This window comes from Capra hircus, chromosome 13 (assembly GCF_001704415.2).
Source record: "Capra hircus breed San Clemente chromosome 13, ASM170441v1, whole genome shotgun sequence".
Taxonomy (NCBI): domain Eukaryota; kingdom Metazoa; phylum Chordata; class Mammalia; order Artiodactyla; family Bovidae; genus Capra; species Capra hircus.
In genome coordinates this window covers 60,081,310-60,105,235 of record NC_030820.1, presented here as the reverse complement: position 1 = coordinate 60,105,235, position 23,926 = coordinate 60,081,310, and the positions used below count along the sequence as shown (strand labels likewise).

Sequence of the window (23,926 nt, the reverse complement as noted above, 5' to 3'; positions counted from 1 at the left end):
TTATTGAGGTATAATTGACATAAAATTGTAAGACATTTCTAGTGTACATTGTGATGATTTGATATATGTATACATTATGAAAAGAATCTCCCACCTAGTTAGTTAATACATCCATCACCTTCATGTTCTTTTGTTTGTTTTGGTGAGAATACAAGTTCCACTCTTAGCAAACTTCAGTTATACAGTACAGCATTGTCAACTATAGTCACAGTATTTTCCATTAGAAGTGCAGACATCATTCATCCAAATAGCTAAAAGTTTATAAATTTCACAGTATTGAAACAGACTATGAAATTCTTTCAGAGACCCCAAGAGTAATATTTTCCCAATTGTGTCAACTGGATGTTCAAATTGCTACTAAAAAGGGAGATGGCACATGAACATTAAATGGGCTTCAAATGATGTATTGGAATTATCATTAGCTGTTATCACTGGCGATTACACCTGCCCCAAAAACTATTTGTGAAAATATTCAAACGTCTTGCCTTTTCCTAATAAATTTTTGGTTGCTAGTCAAGCTCTCTGTATTCATTCCCAAACACACAAAGCTGAGACATGCAGCTGTTTAGACCTAAGAAATTTCATTTAAAAGAGCAGTAATACCTGAAATGCTATGAAATACGACCTCACATAGAAAATGGAGGGACTAACTGCCACTTCTACCAATATCTTCACTTCATATCTGTATCAGCCATGTTGCTAGCATAAGGCCCAAAACATGGAAAATATTCATTTAAGTTTGGAGTGTTAAAAGAAATGAGCAAAAAAATGAACAAATAAATCCAGGGGAAAGTATAAGACTTTATTACGTGGAAAATCAAGTTCACAAAAGTAGTAGCTCAATTTCTTGCCCCTCCCCATCGGATTAGGGGGCCCTTTTGATTTAAGAAGAAGAGAGGAGACCAGTGGAACAGCACTCGGTTTATTGTGGAATTGTGCCAAGTGTGACAGTGGGTAAGATAACATAGTCCAACTTCAAATCAGGCTTGCTTGAAGGTTCAGGTTGTTGTATGGCCTGCTGATACGTATTCTTTTTGCTTTCACTGATGCAACATAGTTTTCCTTTTGTACATGGTTTGTCATATATTTCCCCCAACATGCATTTCTTCTTGCAGTAACCTGCTATGGTACTAAAGCATTTTCTGGACCGCGCTGTGTCTGTGCACAGGAAACAGCAATGAACCAGATTAGTTCCTGAGACAGAGAAGAAGAGTTATGTGATTCCCCACAAGTTATGGCCTCCTGTGGTCCCAAAGTGAACCTTATGATGAGAGAAAACTCAGTCTCCTCCTTGAAAGTCATCCCAAATTCAGACACGTAAAATCCCAGGTTCCTAGCCAATGTTCAGAGTCAGCACCCCATCAGCCCTAGGCAGTATCAACTTGTCACCGGGGCACAATTCAGAGTCAAACTAGCCTTTAAAAGAACATCGCAGATAGAACTTTTAAAGTTAACAGTGTCGTTAGGCTTCACACTCATTGATATGGGCAGTAGAAGTCTCCCTTGGCTGATACTTCATGGATCTCAGCATATTGCTGTTGAAAACTTCCTTCATTCTTTTCACAACATGGCTCCTCCTATCTCCTCTCTTCCCTCTCTCTCTCTCTCTCTCTCTCTCTCTCTCTCTCTCTCTTGCTTGCTCTCGCTCTCTCTCTTCCCATCTTCCTTTTGATCTCAAATAAATATGTTGTCCACGGATCAAACTCAATTCCATGTTTGGCTGTTCTCCCACACATTCAAATTGTCACCTATTCAGAGTATTGCATGGAGGTTGTAAAGCTCCTTTTCTAATTCTTTCTTTGCCCTTATAAAGATGAAAACATAGATATGATTCTCCATATTCTAAGTTCCACAGCCAGGATCATCTTTGAAGGTTAAAAGGACATTTATAGGGCCACAAAAAGACAACCTACCTTCCTACAACAGCAAGGAAGAGAATTCTCAGGGTCAGAGCCCCCACTATGACTTCGGTGCTGCACTTTAGTAAGCTCATGTAATCCTTGCATAAATACAATCATTGTGGAGCTGAGTCATTATCCTTATGTGGTAGATGAAAAAACTGATTTTCAAAGGGAATAATTAGCTCATGTCATACAACTAGGCAATGAGGAAGACGTATTTTAACCTCACATCTACAGGACTCCACAGTCCTGTTCACATTACTGTTCACACTACTGTTGAAATATAGGCTGAAAATGAATTTAAATGGAAAAAGAGATGGCCAGATTCCTGGGTGAAAACTATGTTCACCATCGTAAAGGTAATGCTAGATGATGGAAGGAGAGGACTTCTGAGAGTTCAGCCCCAATTTCTTACCTTTCTGGAACCTGTCTTCTAAGACAGACTCAAGTCAGGCACCCATGGCAGTGGGTCCTTTAGATGATCTCAGCAAGATATCAACTATCTTGAAGGCCCTGCCCCTAGTCCTGTGAATAGTAATATTTCCTCGAATTTCATGGTGCGTTTGGACAAGTTACCTTCAGATACCTCAAACAGCAGGATAAGGAGGACCAGAAACAGCTTCATGTTTACAGACTCCCCAAGACAACCAGGCAGCAGAATTTCTTTGTCCAGTGATCTGTGTCACACAGTCACAGAGAGTCTTTCAGGATGAGACATGGCTTTGGATGCTATTAACGTTCTGAGCTCTAATTTTAATCCACATGGAAGAAGATGAAATTCAAGTCCACCCCCACTTTCACTCCCAAATATGGAGTTCACAGTCACCGAATGTTTCATCACATCACATTTACTCCCCCTTCCTCAGGACATGAGCTCCCAGAGAACAAGAACAGTGATTTCTCCGCCTGGGCCATCAGCCCACTCGGGTCAGAGTGGGCTGGCCATACATCTTGGTTTGTGTGGGTCAGTTCTAGTTTATTCCTTCTCTTCCAATGTCCCATCCAACCAGTACCACCTTTCACTCACGAAGGTAATTCATCTGAAAAGTTGAATCATTAACTGATTCAGGTAAACACATAAGCATGTGCAATAATAATTTTATTCATTTATTTATTTTTGGCTGTGCTGGGTCTTCATTGCTGCTTGCAGGCTTTATCTAGTTGCAATGAGGGGTGATGCTTTCTAGTTGCAGTACACAGGATTCACATTGTGATGGCTTCTCTTGTTGTGGAGCAACAGGCTCTAGAGCATGAAGGCTTCAGTAGTTTTAGCACAAGGACCATAGGGCACCGGCTCAGTAGTTGCGGCACACAAGCTTAGTTGCCCCCATGGTTTATGTGGAATCTTCCTGGAGCAGGGATCAAACCCGTGTCCCCTGCATTGGCAGGTGGGTTCTTAACTATTGGACCACCCGGGAATAATTTTTTTAATGTATGAAACTTTCAGAAAATTCTCTAAGGGAAAGATTGCTTTTAGGCTTGACTAGATATATTGATGTTATTTCAGTTTCCCATAATGTCTTACCCATCCAGTAAAGCTCAATTCCAGGGCTTCCCTGGTGGATCAGTGGTTGGGAAAAAAAAAAAAAACACCACTTGCCAATGCAGGAGATGTAGATTCGATTCCTGGATCAGGAAGATCCCCTGGAGAAGGAAATGGAAACCCACTCCAGTGTTCTTGACTGGGAAATCTGAAAGACAGAGGAGTCTGGTGGGCTGCAGTCCATGGGGTCCCAAAAAAGTCGGACACAGCTTAGCGATTAAAACAACAACAAAATTCAATTCCACAACTAAAATCTTTCAAAAATCAAGTCTCTTTAGTACGGTGTTCAACTCACTCTGAACTGGTTCTCACTCTCCTCTCTTGGGCTTTTTATTTTATGGAACCAGTTACATTTCTGCCAAACTAGTGTTGATGCCCCGAACTCAACTTGTTACTTCCATAACCTGTTGTTGTTCAGTTGCTAAGTTGTGTCCTACTCTTTGCAACCCCATGAACTGCAGCACGCCAGGCTTCTCTGTCCTTCACTCTCTCCTGAAATTTACTCAAACTCATGTCCATTGAGCCAGTGATGCCATCCAACCATCTCATCCTCTGTCACTCCCTTTTTCTCCTGCCCTTAATTTTTTCCAGCATCAGGGTATTTTACAATGAATCAGCTCTTCACATCAAGCAGCCAAAGTATTGGAGCTTCAGCTTCAGCATCAGTCCTTCTAATGAATAGTCAGGGTTGATTTCCTTTAGGATTGACTGGCTTGATTTCCTTGCTGTCCAAGGGACTTTCAAGAGTCTTCTCCAACACCATAGTTCAAAAGCATCAATTCTCCAGCAACTCAGCCTTCTTTCTGGTCCAACTCTCACATCTGTACATGACTACTGGAAAAATCACAGCTTTGACTATGCAGACCTTTGTCAGCAAAGTGATGTCTCTGCTTTCTAATACGCTGTCTAGGTTTGTCTTAGTTTTTCTTCCAAGGAGCAAGCATCTTTTAAATTCGTGGCTGCAGTCACCATCTGCAGTGATTTTGGAGCCCAAGAAAATAAAATCTGCCACTGTTTCCACTTTTTCACCATCTATTTGCCATAAAGTGATGAGACTATATGCCATGATCTTAGTATTTTAAATGTTGAGTTTCAAGCCAGCTATCTCACTATCCTCTTTCACCCTCATCAAGAGGCTCTTTAAATTCCTCTTCATTTTCTGCCATTAGGAGTGGTGTCATCTGCATATCTGAGATTGTTGATATTTGATTCCAGCACATTTAAATCTCTCTTTACAAATATTGCCCTACCTCATCTACCTAATTGTCCCTGTTGAGCTCCTAATTTTCCTTTAAGACCAAGTGCAATTATCTCTACATTTGTGAAAGTTTCCCTAGCCCAGTGAAATAGAGCTGCAGACTCCCTTTCGTGCCACCACTGTGTTTTGTAAGTATTTTTGTTGCTGGTCACACCATGTCATGTTCCAATTATTTGCGATAATCTATGAATATGAGCTGCTTTAGGGGGTTCCTCAGTGGCTCAACAGTAAAGAATCCACCTGCAATGCAGGAGATTCGGGTTTGATCCCTGGGTAGGGAAGAGCCCCTGGGTGGGCATGGCAACCTACTCTAGTATTCTTGCCAGAAAAATCCCATGGACAGAGGACTACAGTCCATGGAATAGCAGAGTCAGACACAACTGAGCTACTGAGCATGCACGCACATGAACCCCTTAAAGGCAGGTCACTGGTCTAGTTTGGAGTTCTCAATACACAGCACAAAACTCACACTCTATTTTCAGTATATAATTACAAGATGATTTCAAAGTACTGAAAAATTATTGCTAAATAAAATACCCCCAAGACAGTAATAAAGTTAATTTAGACGTTTCCTAAAGAAAGTTGCTTACCTTGTTTTATGATTTGTGGACACCAGAAGCTTGAATTTATAGTAATTAGGGCCCATCCAAAGATCTTTCTATGACAGTACCTGGAAGAATTTTGAAATTTGTGAAGGCAATATAAATATATGTTGAAGATGATTAAACTAGTATCATAGCACAAAGTTAGGATCAGGGTTAAGAATAAGTATTACGTATAGCTTAGTATGGTTTTCCCTGGTAGCTCAGCTGGTAAAGAATCTGCCTGCAATGCAGGAGACCCCAGTTCAATCCCTGGGTTGGGAAGATCCCCTGGAGGAGGGCATGGCTACCCACTCCAGTATTCTTGCCTGGAGAATCCCCATGGACAGAGGAGCCTGGAGGGCTACAGTCCAAGGCGTCACAAAGGGTTGGACATGACTGAGGGACTAAGCACAGCACAGCACATAGCTTATTATGTTGACCAGTAACCAGAGCGAATTAAGTTTGTCAGGGAGGAAAAAAAGTTTGTCAGGGAGGAAAGATTGTCAAATATTGCTCATAGGTCAAGATGAGCAGTGAGAATTGACCAATGGCCCCACCAGATTTGCACTTGCCTCATTGGTATCCCACTTGGTCTCAGCTCATTTCTCAGCTCCACCTCTTTTTTTTTTTTCTGGCTATGCCACACAGCATGTGGGATCTTAGTTCCCTGACCAGGGATGGAACCCATGCCACGTTATTGGGAGCACAGAACCTTAAATCCTGGACTTCAGAGAAGTCCCTTGAGGGTTTAAAAAGTCCACAACCTCTTAATGTGTGTCTGCATGCACACATGCTAAGTTGCTTCAGTCATGACCAACTCTGAAGGACCAACCTAAGGAATGTAGCCCACCAGGCTCCTCCATCCATGGGATTCTCCAGGCAAAAATACTGGACTGGGTTGCCATTTCTTCCTCCAGGGGATCTTCCCTACCCAGGGATCAATCAAACCTCATCTCCTGCATTGTCAGACAGGCTCTTTACCACTAGTGCCACATGGGAAGCCCCAATCTGGGTCTACTAGATGACAAATGCATTTTATGTGCATTACTTACTTTTATCCTTGCAAGAACACTATGAAGTAGGAATTAATATTAACATCTCTTTTTAAAATTGTTAAGCCACAATTTAGGGAATTAGTAAGGTGGCCAATGTCACACAACTAGTGAGGAATGAGCTAGGATCGACACAGGTCTGCATAAACCTTAAAGTAAAGGTCTTAGCCATTGTGCTGACCTATCCTAACCTATCTCACTGGCTGCCTTCTCTGAGTCAATCTTTGGAAGACTGAAGACAAAACATTCAAATACAAGATATTGCTTTGTTCACAAAATTTATTGGTAATGCACTTGGTGGGACATCCTTCCCCCATCCATGTCCTTATATTCTACTCACAACTCAGAGAGGAACCTATCTTTAGAGAAAATCCTGTGTTGAGAGAACTAACATTGATGATTTCCAAAGATGACATTACTACTTCCTGAAAATGGTATCACCTACCTACTTCAACAGATTCCTAAGTCTGTTGATCTGTTCAGCTGTGTCAACTCTTTATTATCCAAGAGGCTTTATGCAATCTTGGCTAGGCACAAAAAGCCCATAGTCTCCTCATTTTCAAGGTCCTTTGTGGCTAAACAATAGATTTTCCCTTTGAGTAGGCTGGAATGGATAATGAAATGTTGCTTTCTAGTCATGATCAGTTCAAAAAAATCACCCAGTTTACTGTAGCTCCCATTGAAATCCGTAGCAGTACAAACTGCTTTTAATACCTTACTTATAAATGACCTTTAATGTGTTTCATTACTCGGAAATATTCTCTGAATCCTACTTAAGATGTTATCTTTCCAAACAGAGGAGGCCGGCATGCTCTAGTCCATAGGGTCACACAGAGTCAGACACGACTGAAGTGACTGTGCACACACACGTGATTTAACTATTGCTCTCCTTTCGCCCAGAGCTATTGAAGGATTAAATCTTTTAAATACACAATGTCATGGTTTTGTCTCCATGCTACAGTGAGTTTCAGGTTATTTCATTAAATCAAAATGAATCAAAGGTTTGATGTGGGTTTTTTTAGTATTGATAGTTGAGTAATACCATGATAGGTGGATCTAAAGTAGAAAAGATAGCACCCTGGCCTTGATGCAGAATTCCATAGCATGACAAAGAAAGAATTTTCTCCAAATGAGATGAGGTGTGTGTGTGTGTGTGTGTGTGTGTGTGTGTGTGTGTGTGTCTGCCCATGTCTGCCTGACTTTTACTCTCTGGCTGATGAAAGTTGCCAGAGTAAAGAGAAAGATCATAGATTAGTCTTGGGTGACTTAGGTTGACTTTGTTTATAGTATGATTTGAACAGAAAATCACATACAGGTCCATGACAGGTAGGCTGTGCCCAGGGCTAGTTTCTCTAAATAATTCTGTATTTTGGACTCTAGTTAAATAAAAACATGAACAAAGCAGGCCTGTCAATCAACAAGTGATATGTCAGATGCCTTCATGTTTCAGCCTCTATATATCGAAACCCAAGTTAAGCTCAATTAAATATTGTTTTCCTCTCTCAACAATAAAAAATTTACAGCAGTAAAAACAAATAAGTTATATGTACAATTTTGAGCCACTTCTAAATGTAGAAAAATAAAAGTGTGTTGATATTGATATTTAAAGATAGGTAGAATATAATGGTCCCCTAAAGATGTTCGCATTCTAGAACCCAGAACCCATGAATACATTATGTTACATGGCAAAGGAGAATTAAGGCTGTAGATGGTATTAAGGCTGCTAATCAGCTGACCTTAAAATAAGGAGATTGTCTTAGATTATCTGGATGGATCCAGTATAATAACAAGGATCATTGGGGAGTTGGGGTAGTCAGTGTCAGGAAAAGTTTGACAATGTCACCTGACTAGATTTGAAGATGGAGGAAAGGTCCATGAGTTCAAATATTCAATCCTTTAGAAGCTGGAAAAACAAGGAAAGATTTTCTCGTAGGCTCCCCAAAGGGAATACAGCCCTGCTGACATCTTGCTTTTAAACCCAGTGAGATTCATTTGGGATTTATAACCTTCACAACAATAAGATGATAAACTTGTGTTGCTTGAAGCCACTAATTTTCTTTTGTAACTTGTAACAGCAGCAAGAAGTGAAGTCGTTCAGTCGTGTCCAACTCTTTGCGACTCCATAGACTGTAGCGTACCAGGCTCCTGTGTCCATGGGATTTTCCAGGCAACAGTACTGGAGTGGATTGCCATTTCCTTCTCCAGGGGATCTTCCGAACCCAGGGCTCGAACCCAGTTCTCCCATATTGTAGACAGATGCTTTACCATCTGAGCCACCAGGGAAGTCCTAAATTTCATACCAAAACGTTAACATTCCTTACAATGATCTAGAAAAGCTTCATGACTGGTCCAAGTGATAGTAAAGAAAAAAAAACATGTATTGTCAAAAAGGACAATATTTTTCACAAGTTTCCAAGCCTGAACTGAGACTCTATTCACAGAGGATAATCAATATCTTCTAGTCTAGAAAATAAATCCTGTGATAACTCAGTTTGGGGATTTTTCTGGAGAGTTTCCTAAGGTTTTAAAATCTAAACCAGAGATACATTTCATTCTTTGATAAGACACTCCAGAGAAATCAGAGTTATCTCTAGGCCAAAATACAGCTGGATACAAGAGAGGAAAGCTTGTAATCCCAGAAGGACCACATATACCTTCAGATGTCCAGAAAAATGAAGAAAAAAATTTTCCTATAAAAATAATTTCTGTACTTCCTTGGGGGTCCAGTGGTTAAGAATCCTCCTGCCAGTGCAGGGAACACATGTTCAATACCTGATCAGGGAAGATTACATATGCCATGGGGCAGCTAGGCCCGTGTGCCACAACTACTGAAGCCTGTGCACTCTAGAACTCATGTTCCACAACAAGAGAAGTCATTGCGATGAGAAGCTCACACATCACAACTAGAGAGTAGCCCCCAACCTCCGCAACTAGAGAAAGTCCACACAGCAACAAAGATCTAATGCAGTCAAAAATTATAAAATTATTGTTTTTAATAAATAATTTTAGTGTAAATATGTTATCTTGAAAAGCTATCCATTGAGAGAAAATTGTATACATAGGGACGGGCTCAACAAAATACTTAGCTCAGGTAGAGTTACTTCTGATTTTTTAAGTATAAAACAATATTTACAGGTACAAGCTGGATTTAGAAAAGGCAGAGGAACCAGAGATCAAATTGCCAACATCTGTTGGATCCTAGAAAAAGCAAGGGAATTTCAGAAAAACATCTACTTCTGCCTCATTGACTACACTAAAGCCTTTGACTGTGTGGATCACAACAAACTGTGGAAAAGAGATAGGAATACCAGACCACCTTACCTGCCTCCTTCAAAACCTGTATGCAGGTCAAGAAGCAACAGTTAGAACCAGACATGGAACAACAGACTGGAAAAGAATACATCAAGGCTGTATATTGTCACCCTGCTTATTTAACTTGTATGCAGAGTACATCATGCAAAATGCCAGGTTAGATGAAGCTCAAGCTGGAATCAAGACTGCCAGGAGAAATATCAATAACTTCAGATATGCAGATGACAATACCCTAATGGCTGAAGGCTAAGAGGAACTAAAGAGCCTCTTGATGAAAGTGAAAGAGGAGAGTGTAAAAAGCTGGCTTAAAACTCACATTCAAAATACAAAGATTACGACCTCTTGTCCCACTGCGTCGTGGCAAATAGATGGGGGGGAAATGGCAACAGTGACAAATCTTATCTTCTTGGGCCCCAGACTCACTGCAGATGGTAACTGCACGAAATTAAAAGATGCTTGCTCCTTGGAAGACAAGCTATGACAAACCTAGACATCATATTAAAAAGCAGAGACATCACTTTGCCAACAAAGGTCCATCTAGTCAAAGCTATGATGTTTCCAGTAGTCGTATACAGATGTGAGACTTGGACCATAAAGAAAGCTAAGTGTTGAAGAATTGATGCTTTTGAACTGTGGTGTTGGAGAAGACTCTTGAGAATCCCTTGGATAGCAAAGAGATCAAACCTGTCAATCCTAAAGGAAATCAACCCTGAATATTCATTGGATGGACCCAAGCTGAAGCTGCAATACTTCAGCCACCTGATGCAAAGACCCAACTCATTAGAAAAGACCCTAATGCTGGGAAAGATTGAAAGTAGGAGGAGAAAGGGAAGACAGAGGATGAGATGGTTGGGTCGCATCACCGATTCAAAGGACATGAGTTTGTGCAAACTCCAGGAGACAGTGAAGGACAGGGAAGCCTAACATGCTGCAGTTCATGGGGTTGCAAAGAGTCAGACATGAATGAGTGACTGAGCAACAACAAATTAGAAAATGTTTGGAGCAATAAAATTAATAAACTTCATAAATTATGGATAAATTTTCAGGTTAGTCAAAATTCTGTTCTTAATCTACCCATCATATCAGACTAAGGCAATAAAGGATATTAGGCATTTTTCCCAGTTAAAATACTCCATTTGGTAGTTCTGCAGACTTTGAAAAACCCATTGCAGTCATGCATATTTCCCCTTTTCTTCAATCATAAGCTCCATGAATGGCTAAGCTCTGGTTTCCATTGACTTCCATTCATGTTAAATTCATGCATTCCAGATTTCAAGTGTCACCTAGTGGACAAAGCAAATTTTCTTACTAGCTATCCAAATATCACAAGTTTCAAAACTTTAAAAGAACTCCTAGGAAATGACAAACATCATACTTTCATAATTGTTCTGTAAGACTTCAAAAGACTGACCAAAGAATTCTCTAGTATCAAGGAAAATCTTAAAAATTCTAAAGGAAGTAGAGACGGTTACAGTTTTTACCCTGTGTGGGCAACTCTCAAAAAAATGCATGTGCACAGTATCTTCCAAGATTAAAAATCACATCAGAGAATTCCCCAGGGGTCCAGTGGTTAGGACTCAGAACTTTCACTGCTGAGGGCCTGGGTTTGATCCCTGGTTGGGGAACTATTTAATAAGATCTCAAAAGCCATGTTGCACAGCCAAAAGAAAAAAATCACTTCTTGACACACCTATGTCAACCAAATCTGATGTTAATTTAGAGAAAGCTTCAAATTGACTGGTCTTGGAGTGAATTTTAGTGTGAACAAATCAGTTGTTTAAAAAAAATTTTGGACTAATAAAAGATATTTGAAAATAGACTGAGTAGTAATTGTTAAATATTATGGAAATTTTATTAATTTTGCCTAGTGTGATGATATTATGTTGGCTATGTTGGAAAATAACCCTTTTTTTTCCCAAAAAATGTTTACTAGAATGTATAGAAATGGAATATTATATTTATAATTTACCTGAATTGTGGCTCAGCTGGTAAAGAATCCGCCTGCAATGTGGGAGACCTGGGTTCAATCCCTGGGTTGGGAAGATCCCGTGAAGAAGGGAAAGGTTACCCACTGCAGTATTCTGGCTTGGAGAATTCCATGGGGTTGCAAAGAGTCAGACACAACTGAGCGACTTTCACTCTGAAATATTTCAGCAAGAAATAATGGGTCAAGTTCCAAAAAGAAGTGTAAATATATATATATATATATATTCTAACCAGCTGAATACTAGAAATATTGGACCACTATTTATTAAGAAGCCTGAATTTTGCTGTGAGAAGCTGATGATCTGAGCCACAGTCAGCTCCAGGTCTTGTTTTTGCTGACTGTATACAGCTTCTCCATCTTTGGCTACAAAGAGTGTAATCAATCTGATTTTGGTATTGACAATTTGGTGATGTCAATGTGTAAAGTCGACAACTCAATGCCAAAGAAAATGATCAATTAAAAAATGGGCAGAGGATCTGAATAGACATTTTTCCAAAGAAGACATACAGATGTCCAACAGGCACATGAAAAGGCATTCAACGTCACTAATCACTAGGAAAATGCAAATCAAAAGCACAATGAGATATCACCTCACATCAGTTAGAATATCTGTCACCAAGAAAACAAGATAGATGTTGGCAAGGATAAAAACGGTAAGGAGAAAAGGGAATCTATGCACACTGTTGGTGGAAATGTAAATTGGTTCAGTCACTCTAGAAATAATATAGAAGTACCTCAAAAAGTTAAAAATAGAACTACCATATAGTCCAGCAATTCCACTTCTGAGGATATATACAGATATCAAATCATTCCCTGGTGGGTCAGATAGTAAAGAATCTGCAGGAGACCTGGGTTTGATCCCTGGGTCAGGAAGATCCCCTAGAGAAGGAAATGGCAACCCACTCCAGTGTTCCTACCTGGGAAATTCCACAGACAAAGGAGCCTGGCGGGGTACAGTCCATGGGGTCACGAAGAGTCAGACATGCCTGAGCAACTAACATCTTCACTGCTACTTGAAACTAATATAACGTTATATGTTAATTACATTTCTTTTTTTTTTAAGAAGCTAAAGTTATGCCAAGAACTGCCTCCCACAAACTAATTCAACAAACATGTATTGAGTTCTCATGTTAATTCAGCACCCATGGAGAAAACAGTACAGAAAAGACAAAGTCTCTATCCTCCAGGAGTCTATGGCTATAGCAAGCCCTGTTCTTCTGATTCTCATACATTAAATGCCTCAGGCCTAACTCTAGGCTCACAAAGGGCAAAGCAGATACCTTACATAAATCTTAAGAGATGTAAAGAGCTTGTGTTTTCTTTCCTGTCTTACGTGTCTTATAATTCCTCCCAGGATTAAGAACAAGAAATTTCTTGTGAGGTATTCAGGTAGTCATTCATTGGAAGGACTGATGCTGAAGTTGAAGCTCCAATACTTTGGCCACACCTGATGTGAAGGGCTGACTCATTGGAAAAGACCCTGATGCTGGGAAAGATTGAAGGCAGGAGAAAGGGACGACAGAGGATGAGATGTTTGGGAAGCATCACTGACTCAGTGGACATGAGTTTGAGCAAGCTCCAGGAAATGGTGATGGACAAGGAAGCCTGGCGTACTTCAGTCCATGGGGTCACAAAGAGTCGGACACAACTGAGCAACTGAACTGAACTGATTCTCAAACAGATTCATAGAAAACACAATTGCCATGAGCTTTGGCTGCACTTGACTGCTCAGAGCCTAAGGCCATGAAGAAGCCAATAAAGGCTGGAGCTCAAGAATATGAACCCAGATCCAAGGCTTCTTCTCTGACACCCAGCCATGAAGCTCCTTTTCCCTATCTTTGCCAGCCTCATGCTACAGTGGCAGGTGAACACAGGTAATGTGAAATCCTGGGTCTAAGAGGGAGTGGTTGGAGGAAGCAGAGATTTGGCAGTCCTAGATAATGGAAACCCAAAGAGACACTGAAAATGAGATGCCCAAAGATACAGCTGAAAATTTTATATTACATCAGTCATTCACCATCCGTCATGTAGTCCCCACAGGCTCCAAACCCAGACTGTGTCTGATGGGGATACACATGGAGCTACAAAGGAAATAGGGTATTGTTTGTGAACTCAGAAATTATTCAGTATATAAAACTGCCTCCTTGCCCCCTACATAGCTATCACCTGGGATTCCAGCCAAGTCTACCCCATTTTTGCTCTATTTCTAATTTAAACTATCTCTAAGTAAAAGGTTCGATCAGTTTATACTTTGGTGTAATAAGAAGGAAGACCTTAAAATTATGCTCAAAAAAAAAAAAATCTACTCTCAGGATTCAGTGAACAGGTCTATGTTCTCCATCTCAACTTTTTCAGACTTCTACAGAGTTCCATTCCTTTTCTCAGCCTTTGTTTTACTGGAAACCCCCAAATTACCCACAAGAGCCTCTAGGAACACATCAGGGCAAATGGCTAAGTCAGAAGATTGGCCATTGTTTTCTGCAATGGAGACAGAAGCATTGAGACTTGTTTCAGAATACAAGAATCATCCAGAGTTTAAACGGGCAAGGGGTCAAGGAAGGGAAAGTAAAAGAGTAGTCAAAGACCTGTCTAATTTTTTTATCTTGGGACCCTAAGAAAAGGGTTATAATATAAGTAAGTATGGTTGTGTCGTCTCCGGTAAAGTCAAATTTGAGTCTCAAATCCCACATAAGATAAGGTTAATCAGTGTAGCTGCTTAAAATACAAGCATTTTACTGTGTTTTTTCTGGTGAGAAACAATATTGAAATGCCTATGAACAGTAGGTGCTACATAAATCTCTTGTGTTTTATGGAAAATCTGTTGAATTGTTGAGTGAAGGAGAAGCTTCTGGATTTGGAAAAAAAAAAAATAGATGAACCATTAGGATGGAAAAACATCCAACAGATGAAGATGAGACACTACACTAAGCAGGAGATTTAGAGATAGAGATAACAATGCAGGAATTATCTTCATAGAGATGAGGTTAAGGCTGTGATAATAAATAAGATCTCTGAGGGACATAGTGTCCAGAGAGGATGAAAATGATAGAACACCATGCTGCAATAACCACAGGTCAAGTGATTGTCGAGGAGGGTGAGGTCATAGACCACTGAGTTTGGCAAGAAGCCAGAACTTCTGAAAAGTCCAGTTGATTCTCTTTTGAAACTCTTTCTTGGGTTACTTTTATGAGAGATTTTACTCTTCTCTGTATTTCCTAGGATCCTGGGAAGAGATAATGACACTCAACAAGTGCCTAAGATGTTATATATTGGAGATCTAAAATCTTAACCCTGAAGCAAATGAGTTTCCTTTTCTTCTTAAGGTTTTAATTATTCAATGAGAAGAGACTAGAGATTTATTTTGGATTTCAGAGATATACAAAGACTCTCTTGGCCTGCCTGTTGCCTCCATCAACTTCCCTAACCACTGTACTTTAAATTTAGCATTAACAAATTCACTCTGACTCTATTCCTCTCGCTCTAGCAATTTTAATATCACATCTAGTTATTAACCTTAGCACATTGTTTTCTGTTTTATTTGTGCAGAATATTTTGGCTTGAGAAGATGCGTAATGGGTTTGGGGAGATGCAAAGAGCACTGCAACATGGATGAAAAAGAGTTAGATAAATGCAAGAAGAAAAAATGTTGTATTAGATCAAAAGTGGTTCAACTGATAAAAAACTACATACAAAACGAAATGCTCCACATGCTTAAAGAGGACTCTCAGGAAGTGCTAAAAATTACCAAAAACGTTAGTGTCATGATGCAGACCAAACATCACAATTTATCTGCTCTGCCCAAAATCAAAAGTGCCAATGCTTTTGCCAACGTCAACACCATTATCATCCCAAATGCCACCATTGTGAACTCTGCCACCACCAACCCCGTGAACTCAGGGAAGATAATACACACTGCTACTCCTACCAAAAAAAGAAGAGATTCAGGCACTGACTCCCCACCACCAGCACCACCTCCATCGTATACACTTCCAACAGCATGACTGGAGCTGGAGAAGCAGATGAGCAAGGATTCGGGTCTCTCTCTTAAAACACCAAGTTCCTCTTTATCTATTCTATCTATAAACTGAGACATAGAACTGTTTACTCTGTTATCAGTCATTCAATAAACACTGTTCAAGCACCCACAGTTTATATAATTTTATCTTTCTCACAGGAGCCTCACAGAAGAGACAGAGCTAGGAAATAATAGAATTTTAGTTTACATGCTCAGGAGAAAGTGAGCAACAGAAATGCTGACTGTGTTGAATTTAACCCATCGATGGGCCAAAGTAAGCCTCTGTAATAAAAATTCATGGTTCTCATATTATGTGTTTTTCTTGGGGTGATAGGAATGAAAACAGCAGACATATTTTCTTTTTCCATAGATTTTCTTTTTTTCCCCATAGAAAGACCCATATAAGGTGGGGAGACCAAGTTTACTTTCTCCACAGAAGAAATTCATGAGGCCACTTAAGATAAAAATATGGGGTGGGGGGAAGGGGAAGATATGACTCTGTCTCTGATCCAAGGCATTTTCAACCAGATTCCCAAAGGGACGACAGGTAAAGCAGTGCTTCCAGTGGATACAGGCTCCAAACCACAAATGCAAACCATGGAGGTAATTTTTAATATTCAAGTAGCCACATTAAAAAGGTAAAAATAAATAGGTGAATTGAATGTTAATGAAACATTTTATTTAATGCAGTAAGTTCAAAGCATTGACATTTCAGTGTGCAATTAATGTAAAAATTATTTGAAATATTTTGCCTTTTTTTTGGTACTATGTCTTTGAAATTTCTTATGTATATTACTGTTACAGCATATTTCATCATACTAGTCTTATTTCAAGTGCTCAAGAGTCCCGTGTGGCTTAAATCCAGCCTCTAGAACTATGAGAAAATCCACCTCTCTTGTTAAAGCCACCCAACCTATGGTATTTCGTTATAGCAGCCCAGGCAGACTAGTGAGACATAAAGAGATGGTATTGGGACTTCGTTAATGGCCCATTGACTAAGATTCTGCACTCCCAAAGCAGGCAGCCCTGGTTCAGTCTCTGATTAGAGAACTAGATCCCACATGCTACAACTAAGTGTTCACATGGCACAGCTAAAGGTCCCGCATGCTGCAGCCAAGATCGAAGATCCCAGATGGTGTAACTGAGACCCAGCACAGCCAAATAAATAAATAAAAATAAATATTGAAAAGAGTAAGAGAGAGATGATATCCTTTTCCTCCTTCTTGCTGAGCTCTGGGTAAAAATTAAAGGTAGGAACAACAGATGCCTCTTAAAAGACTCCAGGCCTCTCTGCCTTCATTCTGGGTTTGTCAATAAGGAAAATTGAGCAACCTTAGTAGAATTTGTATACTTGAATCGAAGATACCAGTTTATATAAAGTTACAGTAAGATGTGTAGAAGATGAATGACTTTCACTTTTCATTCACTTTTATAGTAAGATGTGACTGTTTTATTGTTAACTCTGAGAATAAAAGCCACAGAATGCATAGTAAAAGGCAAGAAGCATGGAACAATTGTTTAACAATTGTCAGACAATTTGAATTTTTACACACAAACTGGGTTTGAATTTACTAATAAATACCAAAAGTTGCTATTTTAGGGTGAAGATAAAGGAGTCCCTTTGTGCTCAGCACCCTGTGCACACACTTTGCAAGCGACAGCAATTGGAGTTTGACTTCAAATTCCAGCATATGGGTTAAATTGTGTTCAGTCATGTCCTACTCTTTGCAACCCCATGGACTGTACCCTGCCAGGCTCCTCTGTCCATGGGATTTTCCAGGCAAGAATACTGGAGTGAGTTGCCATTTCCTCTTCTAGGGGATCTTCCCAACCCAGGGATTGAACCCACGTCTCCTACATCCCCTGTGTTGGCAGGTGGGTTCTTTACCACTGAGCCACCTGGGAAGCACTAGGAGTTGAAAGGACCACAGCGATTATCATTGCTTTGGGAACAGCTGCAATTGGCTATCTAGCTGACAAAAGATTTTATGTTAAGATTACTGCAGCAAATCTATGGTAAGCATTCACAACCAGAAAAACAACTTCAAGACAGTATATGCTTTTAACTTGAAGATTTAGAAAATAAAAGCTATATGGTAGTGGTTTCTTTAAATTTAGAATAATAAGCTTTGTCAGCAAAGTGAGGTCTCTGCTTTCTAATATGTTGTCTAGGTTTGTCATAGTTTTGTTCTCTTTAATTTCACTTTGGAGATTGGATATTTATCAACAAACTGCTCTCTAAAGTATATTGTATCAAGTTAAAATCACAGGAACAGTACAGAGCTGTCCCTGTTTTGCTTCACTTTTGCCAAGTAGCTAGAAGGCCTATTTTCAAGGACTGGGAGCTAATCTTCTAGATATTCCATGAGTACTCAGTAAATTTACCCAGTAGCCAGTTAGACAGTCTAACCAAATCTGTTTGACCTGATGGCAGAGCTTTCTGCTTTATCATCTGCCCACTGCCCAACTTCAGATCTCATCTGAAGTCTAATAAATACTGGAGCTCCAGGCGAGTAACACAGGTAGCGCTGTCCTATCCACCCCACTGCACTCTCCCCAGGCATGTCCCCATCCTTCAGGCAAGAAGTTCTTGCCTCTGGCTTTTGCTGCTGTCTTGTTCCTCACTTCAATAACCTTAAGTAACCTGAAATTCTCCATATTGAGAAGAGAGTGATGGAGGGGAGGGGAGACAGAAACAAAAGCACTAGGTACATCTGTTTTTAAGTGGGAGGAAAATTTTTAAATGCCCATCTATGGGAAGAGGAAGAAATGAGAAAGAGGAGAGGTTTTTAAAAGAAGCTAGACTTCTCTGAATATATCCTGTTTTGAAGATTTGACTTAGAAATTATTTAAATATTTTACCTAATATAAACAGGTAAAGTGTGTATTGAATTGATAGCATAACCACAAATAGAAGAGCTATTTGAAGTAACAGACATTTGAAATAATCTCTCATTCTGTTTGTAAAAAGAAAAGATAGGAAAAGTAAAATACGTGTTCATCAATAGGAAGTACTAGTTGCTCAGTCATGCCAGACTCTGTGACTCCATGGACTGCAGCCCACCAGGCTCCTCTGTCTATGGGATTTTCCAGACAAGGATACTGGAGTGGGTTGCCATTTCTTTCTCCAGGAGATCTTCCTGACCCAGGGATAGAACCTGGGTCTCCTGCACTGCAGGCAGATTCTTTACGAACTGAGCTATGCTGGAAGCCCCAATAGGGTCCATCAAAAGGGTTTAACTAAACCACTGTATGTTCATATATATAAAGTTATATAAAATTAGAAAAAAATAATGGAGATCTATATTTTTAGATATAAAAAGAGCTCTTAGACATGTTAAATTTTAAAAAGGAAGCTGAAGAACAATAAGTATAGGATGATGCAATTATTTATTTTCTATAATTTATTATAAAAAGTGACGTGAAAGTCATTCAGTCATGTCCAACTCTTTGCAACCCTGTAGACTGTACGGTTCATGGAATTCTCCAGTCCAGAATACTGGAGTGGGTAGCCATTCCCTTCTCCAAGGAATCTTCCCAACCCAGGGATTGAACCCAGGTCTCCCACATTGCAGGCAGATTCTCTCGGATTCCTTACCATCTAAGCCAGCAGGGAAGTCCATAATTTATTAATATCATAGGGTAAATTTGGCTTTTTCCTTTCAGTGTACAGTTCTATGAATTTTAACATCTTTAGATTCATGCAACCATCACCACAAACAGGACATTGTTTCATCACTCTAAAATATACTACTTTGTATTCAAACTCTAATTGCACCATAACTCCTGGCAACCAGTGATCTATTTTTCATCCCTGTAGTTTTGCCTTCTCTGAGAATATCACAAAAATGGAATGTTTGAGGCTGACTTCTCTCATTTAACATGGCTTTAAGATTCATCCAAGTTTCCCAAATATATTAATATCAATAATTCATTCCTTTTTACTGCTAAATAGTATTGTATTCTAAACATTTAATACTGTTTTTTTATCCTTTCACTCACTAAAGGACATTTGGTTTGTTTGTAGTTTTTTTGACCAACATAGGTAAAGTTGCTATAAACATTTGCTTATATATTTTTGTGTTATTAAAAGTTTCCATTTCACTAAGGTAAATACCCAAGGGTAAGACTGCTAGGTTCTATGGTAAAGTATGTTTAACTTTAAAGGAAACTGAAAACCAGTTTCCAGAGTGACTATGGAATTTTGCATTGCCACCCCTGAAAATTAATCAATGGAAACATCTTGCAAAATGGAGCTGAGAGGTCAGAAGGGGGAGCCCTCCTACTCGACCACTCAAGGTTAATTGCATTATCCACAAGAAGAAAGTTAATACTTTACTACTTTACTACCCAACAGGAAAAGGAAAGAATTTCTCCTTGCCTGGCTATAGCCTTACCAATGACAAAACTGTCACTATTCAGCCAATGAAAAAGCCACTACGCTTTTCAGTGGCCTTTCAGTGCCCAGTTTACTCTCACAAACTGATTTTAACAGCCTCTCTCAACTCCCCCTTCTTCTCTATAAAAGAATGTTTTCTCTACTTTTGTTCTCTGGGCTTGCCTGTGGTTTGCAATTGATTTATGCATCTCACATTGTAATTCTTTGCTGTTCTGAATAAATCCATTTTGCTTGTAAAACAACTGGCTGTTTTATTGTTTTGTTGCAGGAAGGGGGATCCCTTCCAGGGCCCAAGAGTGGGCTCTTGTCTAACACTTGGAAATGAATAGTCTGAGAAGACACACATGCTGACAAAGCAAGAGACGTTATTGGGAAGGGATGCCCAGGCTGAGAGCAGCAGGATAGGGGAACCCGGGGGAACTACTCTGCCCATGAGGCTTGCAGCCTTGAGTTTTATGGTAATTGGATTGATTTCCAGGTTGTCTCTGGCCAATCACTCTGATTTAGGGTCCTTTCTGGGCGTGTGCATGGCTCAGCCAAGATGGTTTCCAGAGAGGATTCCAGGAGGTTGGTAGGACAAATGGACTGGAGACTCCTCTCTCCTTTTGATCTATCCAAATTTTTCTGCTTGGCGGTAGCTTGTTAGTTCTTCATTCTTTACCAGGACCTCCTTTGAAGGTAACTCAGGCAAGTGGCTACTATCCTGTGTGGCCAGGGCAGCTGGTTTCAGTCAGTGTTTCCTCTAACAGTTTTAGGTCAACACCAGCAATGGGTGAGATTTCCATTTGCTTCACATCCTTGCCAGCACTTAATGTTGTCAGTGTGAAATGAAAATGTGTCCTGCCATATCAATAAACAAACACTCTCTTCCAACAACACAAGAGAAGACTCAACACATGGACATCACTGGATGGTCAATACCGAAATCAGATTGATTATATTCTTTGCAGCCAAAGATAGAGAAGCTCTATGCAGTCAGCAAAAACAGGACCAGGAGCTGACAGTGGCTCAGATCATGAACTCCTTATTGTCAAATTCAGATTTAAATTGAAAACAGTAGGGAAAACCACTAGACCATTCAGGTATGACCTAAATCAAATCCCTTACAATTATACAGTGGAAGTGAGAAATAGATTCAAGGGATTAGGTTTGACAGACAGAGCGCCTGAAGAACTATGGATGGAGGTTCATGACATTGTACAGGAGGCAGGGATCAAGACCATCCCCAAGAAAAAGAAATGCAAAAGGGCAAAATGGTTGTCTGATGAGGCCTTACAAATAGCTGTGAATATAAGAGAAGCGAAAGGCAAAGGAGAAAAGGAAAGATTTATCCATTTGAATGCAGAGTTCCAAAGAATAGCAAGGAGAGAGAAGAAAGCTTTCCTCAGTGACCAATGCAAAGAAATAGAGGAAAGCAATAGAATGGGAAAGACTAGAAATCTCAAGAAAATTAGAGATACCAAGGGAACATTTCATGCAAAGATGGGCTCGATAAAGGAGAGAAATGGTATGGACCCAACAGAAGCAGAAGATGTTAAGAGGTGGCAAGAATACGAAGAAGAACTATACAAAAAAGATCTTCACAACCCAGATAATCATGATGGTGTGATCACTCACCTAGAGCCAGACATCCTGGAAGTCAAGTGGGTCTCAGGAAGCATCACTATGAACACAGCTAGTGGAGGTGATGGAATTCCAATTGAGCTATTTCAAATCCTAAAGGATGATGCTGTGAAAGTGCTGCACTCGATATGCCAGCAAATTTGGAAAACTCAGCAGTGGCCACAGGACTGGAAAAGGTCAGTTTTCATTCCAATCCCAAAGAAAGGTAATGCCAAAGAATGCTCAAACTACCACACAATTGCACTCATCACACGCTAGTAAAGTAATGCTCAAAATTCTCCAAGCCAGGCTTCAACCATATGTGAACAGTGAATTCCAGATGTTCAAGCTGGTTTTAGAAAAAGCATAGGACCCAGAGATCAAATTGCCAACATCTGTTGGATCGTCAAAAAGGCAAGGGAGTTCCAAAAAAACATCTATTCCTGCTTCATTGACTATGCCAACGCCTTTGATAGTTTGGATCACAACAAACTGTGGAAAATTCTTAAAGAGATGGGAACACCAGATCACCTTACCTGCCACCTGAGAAATCTGTATGTAGATAAAGAAGCAACAGTTAGAACTGGACACGGAACAACAGACCACTTCCAAATCAGGAGAGGAGTACATCAAGGCTATATACTGTCACCCTGCTATTTTAACTTATATGCAGAGTACATCATGAGAAACGCTGGACTGGATGAAGCACAAGCTGGAATCAAGATTGCCAGGAGAAATATCAACAATCTCAGATATGTAGATAACACCACTCTGATGGCAGAAAGTGAAGAAGAACTAAAGAGACTCTTGATGAAAGAGAAAGAGGAGAGTGAAAAAGTTGGCTTAAATTTCAACATTCAGAAAACTAAGATCATGGCATCCGGTCCCATCACTGCATGGAAAATAGATGGGGAAACAGTGGAAACAGTGACAGACTTTACTTTTGGGGGCTCCAAAATCACTGCAGATGGTGACTGCAGCCATGAAATTCAAAGACGCTTCCTTCTTGGAAGAAAAGCTATGACCAAGCTAGACAGCATATTAAAAAGCAGAGACATTACTTTGCCAACATAGGTCCGTCTAGTCAAGGCTATGGTTTTTCCAGTAGTCATGTATAGATGTGAGAGTTGGACTATAAAGAAAGCTGAGTGCCGAAGAATTGAAGTTTTTGAACTGTGGTGTTGGAGAAGACTCTTGAGAGTCCCTTGGACTGCAAGGAGATTCAACCAGTCCATCCTAAAGGAAATCAGTCCTGAATATTCATTGGAAGGAATGATGCTGAGGCCGAAACTCCAATACTTTGGCCACCTGATGCAAAGAACTGACTCAATGGAAAAGAACCTGATGCTGGGAAAGATTGAAGGCAGGAGGAGAAGGGGATGACAGAGGATGAGATGTTTGGATGGCATCACCGACTTGATGGACGTGAGTTTGAACAAGCTCCGGGAGCTGGTGATAGGCAGGGAAGCCTGCAGTCCATGGGATTGCAAAGAGTCAAAGACAACTTAGTAACTAAACTGAACTGAAGGGACCCAGAGTAGATTTTTCTCCTCTGTCTGAACTTTACGAGAAACCAGAGCCATTGTACCAGCAGAGGCCCCTTGTGCCCATCTGCTTCCTTGGGAGTTCCAAACGGATTTGAGTAAGTCTTTCCTTGTTCTCAGATTTCCCATATTGGTTGATGTTAGGTAGTTAGAATAGGAAACAGGAGTCCAGAATGGCGGTGGCTAAAAGACAAGGAAGGGAAAAGCCTGCGAAAACAGAACAAAGGAAGGTCCAGGACTGGAGTGAGGCCCTCAGGTAGAACAAACAGCACTCCTGGCTAGCCCAGTTTACATAGGGCAGGCCCAGGGGGAGGAAAAAACATATAAAAAGAGGAGCCAAAGGGCCGGGGGTCTGTCTCTCTCTTTCTCTCTCTCTCTCTCTCACTCCTACCTCCCCGCAACGCCCCGAGCATGCAGGGACACGCTTCTCTTTTTGTCTTTGGGTCGGCGTGCCCTCAGGCCTCCAGGATGGATTTTCCTAATATTTTCTAAATAGAATAGAGCTGTAACATGGAGCTGTAACACTGATTGGTCTAAGAGCTATAACACGGTCTGTTTGAGACCTGAGAGCTATAACAAGGTCTGTCCAAGACCCGAGAGCTTTAACACGGTCTGTCCAAGACCCGAGAGGGCTTTAATGTCCGTCACTCCAAATCTTTGTTGTGATGAGACAGAACCGAGGAGCATACACTCACCTGACAGTTGCGATCTTGAATTTTTTATTTGATG

At 40.3% G+C, this 23,926-nt stretch overlaps 1 protein-coding gene across 1 annotated transcript; it reads left to right on the top strand.

Moving 5' to 3' along the window:
- DEFB129 (defensin beta 129) lies at nt 13,454-15,638 on the top strand. Its single transcript, XM_005688341.2, has 2 exons — nt 13,454-13,511; nt 15,184-15,638. The coding sequence occupies exons 1-2, from the start codon at nt 13,454-13,456 to the stop codon at nt 15,636-15,638; spliced, it is 513 nt and encodes a 170-aa protein (XP_005688398.2).

Bases quoted from the DNA above. Each gene is read 5' to 3' on its own strand.
- DEFB129 (XM_005688341.2), top strand. From the start codon at position 13,454: ATGAAGCTCCTTTTCCCTATCTTTGCCAGCCTCATGCTACAGTGGCAG. The intron at 13,512-15,183 runs GTAATGTGAAAT...TTATTTGTGCAG, and splicing joins ACAGTGGCAGGTGAACACAG to AATATTTTGGCTTGAGAAGA.